The sequence below is a fragment of the Salvia splendens genome, chromosome 4, assembly GCF_004379255.2.
Source record: "Salvia splendens isolate huo1 chromosome 4, SspV2, whole genome shotgun sequence".
NCBI classification, from domain to species: Eukaryota; Viridiplantae; Streptophyta; class Magnoliopsida; order Lamiales; family Lamiaceae; genus Salvia; species Salvia splendens.
Window position 1 is genome coordinate 19686777 of NC_056035.1, and position 7970 is coordinate 19694746.

General features: G+C 31.3%; 1 protein-coding gene across 2 annotated transcripts; it reads right to left on the reverse strand.

The window, feature by feature from the left end:
* Window positions 1-2336: 2336 nt before the first annotated feature.
* LOC121798389 (GDSL esterase/lipase At5g03820-like) lies at window positions 2337-4600 on the reverse strand. Of its 2 annotated transcripts, XM_042197366.1 has the most exons (6): window positions 4478-4600; window positions 4113-4388; window positions 3498-3628; window positions 3185-3418; window positions 2750-3005; window positions 2337-2676 (listed from the first exon to the last, which is right to left on the reverse strand). In XM_042197366.1, exons 2-6 carry the CDS (start codon window positions 4351-4353, stop codon window positions 2483-2485), a joined length of 1056 nt encoding a protein of 351 aa, XP_042053300.1. In that variant the 5' UTR covers window positions 4354-4388; window positions 4478-4600; the 3' UTR covers window positions 2337-2482. The 2 variants fall into 2 exon arrangements, with proteins under 2 accessions (XP_042053300.1, XP_042053299.1); XM_042197365.1 differs by lacking the exon at window positions 4478-4600 and having other exon boundaries at window positions 4113-4438.
* Window positions 4601-7970: the final 3370 nt, after the last annotated feature.

Here is a 7970-nt window from a genome sequence, read left to right on the forward strand (position 1 = left end):
AGCCACTCATTTTTATTAAATGAGTGGTCCAGAATTTGCCACATGGAAAATATTTTTACATTAATTAATTGTGAAAGGGCATATTTGTAATTTCATCATATATTTTATTTAATAAATATTTTTTTTATTTTTTTTAAAAAATTATTTTTTTTCGATTTTTTATTTTTTTATTTATTTTATTTTTTTTTAATTTTTTTTTTGTCAACTACATATACAATTCATGTCAACTACACACATGTAATGTCAACTACATATACAATTCATGTCAACTACATATACAATTCATGTCAACTACACATATATAATGTCAATTATAAGCTGTTGACATTTGATGTGCAGAGCTATTGACATTTGATGAGCAGACTACACGTCGTAGTTGACATAATGTCTCAGTAGTTGACATCGCGCGAAAATTTAAAAAAAAATTAAAAAAAATTAAAAAAAATTTAAAAAAATTAAAAAAAATTAAAAAAATTAAAATTTTTTTAGTTGTTGACATTTTAATACGAGTTGTTGACATTTGATATTCTGGCTATTGAAATGAAATGACGATAATACCCCTTAGTTGACATAATCTACTTGCAGTTGACATTTCAAAATGAGTGGCTGAAAATGCATCTCAATTCTCAATTAAGCTAAAAAATCTCAACCTAACAAGACCCAATTTATAAATGTGTATTTTATTAATAATATAAATTCACGAAATGAAAATGTATGTTAGATATTTTTATATTCCCAGCCCAAGAAACCATTCGATTCCAAGAAATATATGCGGTTGAACATGTTTGTAGTTTTGGCACACACTATATATTCAACAATTTCCGGCTATGTTTCTATATATAAACATGTATTCTATTAGTATATATAAAATAAAATAAAATACACATATATAAATATATATTTATATTATATTTTTTTTTTCAGGTTTTTCGGTTTTTTTTTTCGGGTTTTTCGATTTTGTTCGGGTTTATCGGTTTTTTAAGTTCGGTTTTTGATTTTTCGGTTTCGGTTTTTCGGTTTTTTCGGTTTCGGTTCGGTTTGGATTTTGAACTAAATTCGGTTTTTCAGTTTTGGTTCGGTTTTGGTAAAAAACCGAACCGAAACCCGAATGCACACCCCTAGATACAAGTAGACCAAAAATCTTACTCATACACAGTATTAACTTGTTTCATTACACTAAAAGATTAGCGAATTTAATTTTAAATCCTGAAAGGTCAATGAATGATTAAAAAATTTGTATGCATCGATCGCATATTCTGAAAGATCAATGTATCTAATCCTAAATCCTGAAAGGTTAGAGAATTGAGATTTATATTATGAAATTTCTTATTTTCAATGGTGTTTTTTTTGTTGACGTCATTATCATTTTCAGAAACAAAAACAAATTCCTTTTTATGGAACATTTGTTCCATATTTTACCCAAAATCGAATTTCTCTAATAAATTACAAGATAAAAATTACAAAAAAGGAGAAATCATATGTGGTCTCCGTTAGTTAAATGAGTGAACTGTGGATCGTGAGTATTATTTCTTAAGTAAAAAATTGAAGTAAAAAGTGATAATATAAGACTCGTGAAAAAATGATTGAAAATGGATATGCGGATGCTCATAATTCAGCATTGCTCTCAAACTTTTACTTTTTAATTATTAACATAGACATGATATATGGTGGATAGCCACTCCCGTATTTTGCATTACAATTTTATGTCGAAAAGTCAATTCTACATTATGCTACAATTGTAATTAAATGTAATACTATGATCGAAATAAAATTTAAAAAAAATCATTTAAAAAGTGTATTTTGATCGGTAATGAATAATCTACTGGAAATTATATTATTCCTTTCAGTCTCACAATAATAGTCAACTTTCACTTTTGACTGCTCCCTCCATAGTCCATCCCATAAAAATATGAGGAATTGAAATGACATAAAAATTAATGCTCAATTGGTAAAGTATGAGAAATGAAGAGAATGATACTTAAATTGTGTTACTGGATAGTGTTTAATGAATTGTAATGTTTGTAATGAGTTAATGACAACTTTCCATAAATGAAAATGCCCATATTTTTAAGTGACGGACGAAAATGAAAAGTGCACATATTTCTATGGGACAGAAGGAGCATAAATAGTTAGCGGACCCCACATTTATATAAAAGTGAGATTCATATTTCACTAACTTTTTAAACTCATTTTCACTTACATTTCTTAAAATTTATGTCGAGTCAAAAGTGGCTTCCTAATGGGACGGAGGTAGTAATAAGGTTGGTGAATAGTCGATAATGAGTTATGATGAATCTATTAAAGATGTATGGCAGCTGTGGCTTTTGAGTAGCGCATGGTGGAAGCAATCATATAAATATAATGATATCAATCTATAATGATATCTAAGATTGCTAATGTTATTGTTATTGAGAAGAGCAACCAACACAAGCATGAAACTGGTGTTGATATGATTATTGGGTTTGGGGAATATAGTGTAAAACTAAGAGATAAGTTCAAATCCCTGTTGTAGAAGAGCCTGCGCCAATATCTCATTTGCAGCTTCGGAAGGGTGAAAGCCATCCCAGAACACATAGCCCGTGGCGTTGGAGCACGTCCCCACCGATCTTGAGTTGCACAGGATCGATGTTTCTACCTTGCCTGTTCCACAACATGCTCTCCTCACTTCAAACAATCCTGCAATTAATTAAACCGTGCATCAAATCATATTCATTCATTCATTTGTAATGCCAGTAATAGCACTAAGTACCGCTGTCGCTAGGGTTGGTAATCATGTCCAGAAGAGGCTGGTAGATGTCGAAGACCACGAGTTTGAGGCCATACAAGCTGGCCTTTAGATTATGAGATGCGGAGTTCAATTTCTGGTTGAATGATACGGCTTCCTTGTTGAGCCTCGCCACGCACTCGTTGCTCCCTCCTCCGAATAACGTTATTGCCGCCGGCAAGCATCCCGTCGGCGGTAGGCTCGTCACTCCAATTCTCCTCGCTCCGAGTTTGTACAGATTCTGTCTCCCATCACCAACCACAAATCACTAATTACTCGCCCCGTCCCATAGAAACATGAACATTTTCATTTATGGAAATTTGTCCTCAACTCATTACACATAGTATATCAATTTATTTACTTATAGCACTAGGACCAATTATTAAACATTAATTCTCGTGTCATTTCAAATGCACGTACCTGTATGAAGGAAGAGTAGGATCGCATGAGAAGGTGGGAGAATTGTTCGGGAGAATAGACGGTGTTGAGCAATGGATTAATGTAGTAATTCTGTAAAAAATCACTGCTCCCTGCGCTCAACAGGTGGATTCCTCCAGAGAATATGGCATCGCCTTGGCTCTTTCCCACCATCCTCACCACTTTGCTCTGCCATTCCTTGTAGTTTTGCAGTTGCTGCGTCAATGTTACAGCCCTCTGCAAACTTAACCATAACTACTCTGCATCCTTCTTTTATGCTATATACCAACTTACTTAATGTAATACTATTACTTACATATAGCTCGGCTGTTATTTCATAGTAACCAGAAGCAGCCGACGCCAAGTTGACGCCGCTCAGGATCCTGTCCCCAGTGGCTTCTTTGCTGAGATACGCCGGCGGATACGAGCTTAAACCCAGGTAATCGGCTGCAATAATATCAGGAACGGACATAGAAAAAAATTACTAGGTTGCTTTTTGAAAATTAGAAACTAGGAAACTTCTTTTAAATAAATACTTCCTTTGTTAATTGATTTTTTTTTCTATTATAGTAAGTTCTAAGATAATTTGAGTCATTTCTATTATTTGGGAAGAATAATATTCTCTTTTACTTTATTATATATTCATTACTAAACAATTTTTTTAAATCTCGGTGTCGAAAAGAAGTGTCTCAATAAACAAGAAACGGAGGGAGCATGTACTTAGGCTAATTTTCTACTTGTTTCCAACTAACCCCTCTTCTGCTCCAAACAAACAATCTCTTTTTAAAAATAACTTAAGAATATCAATTTCAGCCCTTTTTATCATTCAGCATTCAAGCAATTAGTCTTTACACCATTAGCTTGGTAATTGCATATATTTAAAAAATGTAATAAAAATTAAAAGTAGCAAAAATAAAAAAAATAAAGTTACCGGTGAAGTCGATGGCGAGCTTCCCGTTGCAGAACCTTCCTGTCGGGGCATGGGTGATATAATCTCTTCCATAGGGAAGGAAGTCTGCTTTGATCAACGTTTGAAGATTGTTGTTGTTTCCCACATCAACAACGGAATCACCGAAGATGCAAAGCGCAGGAACAAGAGGCTCTCCACCAACAACTGATAACACCACTGAAATAGTAGTACAAGCTAAATATATGCATATTCTTGACACCATTTCTTCTTTACTTTCAATCTTGATGGAAACTATTTCTGGAGAAAGTAATGGTTTCTTTTATTTATTCAAACATTATCTATGTCATAATTATGTTGTGCACAATGTATTGTGGTGTGCCACTTACTTGAGTAGTATAGTATAATCCATCATCTTTAGTGCACTCTGTCTGTTGCAAAAAAATAGTAAATTGAATTTGTCATCCATGGCATTCTAAACAGCATGTCACCAAAATAAATTTCAGTTCATGCTTTTTCGGTCTAATTTTGGGGAGTTTGTTGAAGGGGTCATGGTCTAAGCAACCATTTTTAGGACTCGTTCAATTTGCATGATATGCGGCATTAATATAATATAATATATTAAATTAAAAGAATATATATATTATATATAATATAATATATTAAAAGTGTAATACATAGTTAAAGTGGACATATATAGTAAAGTAAAAGTGAAAACAATATGGAGAAGAGTCTTATCTACATTATTCTTACTTATACATTATTATATATCCACTTTATTTTTTTTACGATTTTTTTAAAAAATATATTAAAAATGACTCAACTTAATTGAGACATGGATTGAAACAGAGTAAGAAATTATTCACTCGACGCGTTAAACAATTTCGTAGTCAGAGTAGTGAGTAATTATTATAATAGTGTAAAATCTTCACAATGCCATAATTCATCTCATTAAAACAATTACTACTTCAATCAATATTTTCTGTAGTGCTACCCTAGCTAGGGCTGGCAAATCGTGCGGATTGGGTCGTTATCGGGTCAACCTGATAATGACCCAACCCAATAAGGCCTAACCTGAACCCGACCTGTTAAGGAAACTATAAATCCGAACACGAACCCGACCTGCTACCTTCAAATCCGAACACGACCCGCACCCGACACGAACCCGTTATCGACACGATATAATATGGGTTGACACGACACGATAACCACCCGAACCTGATATTACACGATTAAAACCTAATATTACACGATTAAACCTTAATTTTTAACCTAATTTACACAATTAAAATTCGTTTTATACTATTTAAACCTAATTTATAAGAAATTAAAAAAATAAAGTAATATATATATTTTTAAACAATAATAAAAATAATAATATTATTTTTTAATGGGTTACCCGTATCCGACCCGCATCCGACCCGAACCCAACCCAAAATTATCGGGTTCTTAATGGGTCAACCGATAAGGACACGGATCCAATAAGACTTGACCCCAACCCAATAATTTTGTGCGGATTCGTGTCAGATTATCGTGTCGTGTCGAAAATTGCCAGCCCTAACCCTAGCCACAAGTTATATTAGACCAAACAGTTTACACTATGCAATCTAGGTGTTCAATTATACCGGCATAACATTTACTGTCTACTTATAGCACAAATTAATGCACGATAAATAATATTTACTTCTGTATTATAAATCAATTGGAGTATATATACCGAATAAATTTATGATTAAGTGCTAAAAACTTTACTTTTATATAATCTTCCGAAGAAAATCAAAGCACTGTTATTTTACACTTCTACAGTTCTACTATGGTTAGTTGCCAATTTGGTGGTGGCAATTTCTAATTAAGAATTGATAAGTTTGGGAGTGAGTACGGCCTATCTAAAATTTATAAATGTGTATTTTATTAATAATATAAATTCACGAAATGAAAATGTATGTTAGATATTTTTATATTCCCAGCCCAAGAAACCATTCGATTCCAAGAAATATATGCGGTTGCACATGTTTGTAGTTTTGGCACACACTATATATTCAACAATTTCCGGCTATGTTTCTGTATATAAAGATGTATTCTATCTAAAATTATTAATGATGCAACAATAGTTGTAAAACGTCTCAACAAACAAAAAAAAAAACAAAATACTACAAAGGAATTTTTCCTTCACAACCGAACCAAATATGAAAATTAATAAAGGGCAAAATTAAATAACAGACATGTAGTAGTTTTTAATTAGGGATAGGAAATTTGATATTTTATCTGTCTCACGAAAGTATGAATATTTGATTGGAAACATATTTAAATACATAATTGGTAAAGTACGGAAGAGATAAAGAAAGAAAAGTGAAATTAGTATTATTAGTTGAATTTTCAAAATTTAAAAGCTTATACTTTATAGTACTTTTTAAGAAGAAATAAAAAAAAGTTCTTTTTTAAGGATAAAGAAAAGTACTGTAAAAGTATGGCCACAATCTTGAATGACACGAGATTGTTGTTAGGTGGAATAAGTAAAGAGAAAAAAATAGTTAAATATTTTATTGAGAAGAAAAAAGAGAGAAATTTATTTCCAAGTATAGAAAATGGACATCTTGAATGAAATAGAGGGTTACAAACTAAAATAAAATCTTCACTACTGTTAGTCACATCTCTGGTGCACTACTTATTTTGTTAGTACTAATTTGAAGAATTGTATGGTTCTTCCTCTCTCTTATTTTAAGTGATATAGAACGTCTCATTCTAAATGACCTATTTTTAAAAGTAGAAGCATCATTTTCTCTATTTTTTTCTTTTAATTTTATTCTCTCCACTTAATTCATAAAATAATATTAAAAATATTTTGTGTCAAAAAATAAATATTCCACTTAAAGAGTGAGAAATATCGAGTACAAAACAAAATACTTAATCTTAACTCAATTCATGCGAATGCAATAAAATTTACCAACTGATCAATCTACAAAATTTATATTTTTAACTATTTAACTATTAGTATATCAAATTCACACGAAAAATGGATTCTTTCGCCATTAATCCTGGAAGTAAATAGTCTGCAACTAGAACTGTAGATAGATGACAACATATATAGAATAACTAGAACTGACTATAAACGGAGTACTGTAGAATAGATACATAGCCAAAGTAGAACTCTTAACTTTCAGATCTTTTACAAAAAAAACATTTTTGTGGATAAACAAGAATTAAATGAGTGTTTTATAAAATAAAAAAAAGAATTGAAATGAATATGTGCAAACTCAAAATGAAGCTGGTTGTTTTTAAGTCGATTTTCTAAAATAAAGGTACTTATAAATTTATAATATAAGGGTGACATATCACGTCCTTTGTCTGGTTTCTCCATCCCTATTCCAATTTTTCTTCATGTACAAACCTTTCTGTTGCAGATTATTTTCAGATCATACAATGATTGGTATTTGCTACCACAAAACTAAAGTATTGGACCCTAATTAATCAAACATGTCAATTAATTACTTTTCCAAATACAAATAATAAACTAATTAAGTATTATTTTCTATCAATAAACATGTCATTTTCAAGGTCGGTATTCCACCTGTCGTCATCCTGAAAGCCGCCACGTTTCACTAAAATTAAAGAGTCATCACATTCTTTGTTTTTTATTGTATTTTTTTCTTGCCTTCCAACCTTAAACTCGCACGCAATTATTTAATTTAACCCACTGATAACGATTTTGCCCCTAATCAACATACTCCTATTAATTATTACTATTATACTAGTAGTACTCATAAACTTCTCATAAATATTGAGATTTATACTTCAACGTCACTCGAAAGATCCACTTTATAAAAAAAAAATTTAACTTTCAATTGTGATTACTATTTATACTTGTTAATTAATTGACATTAG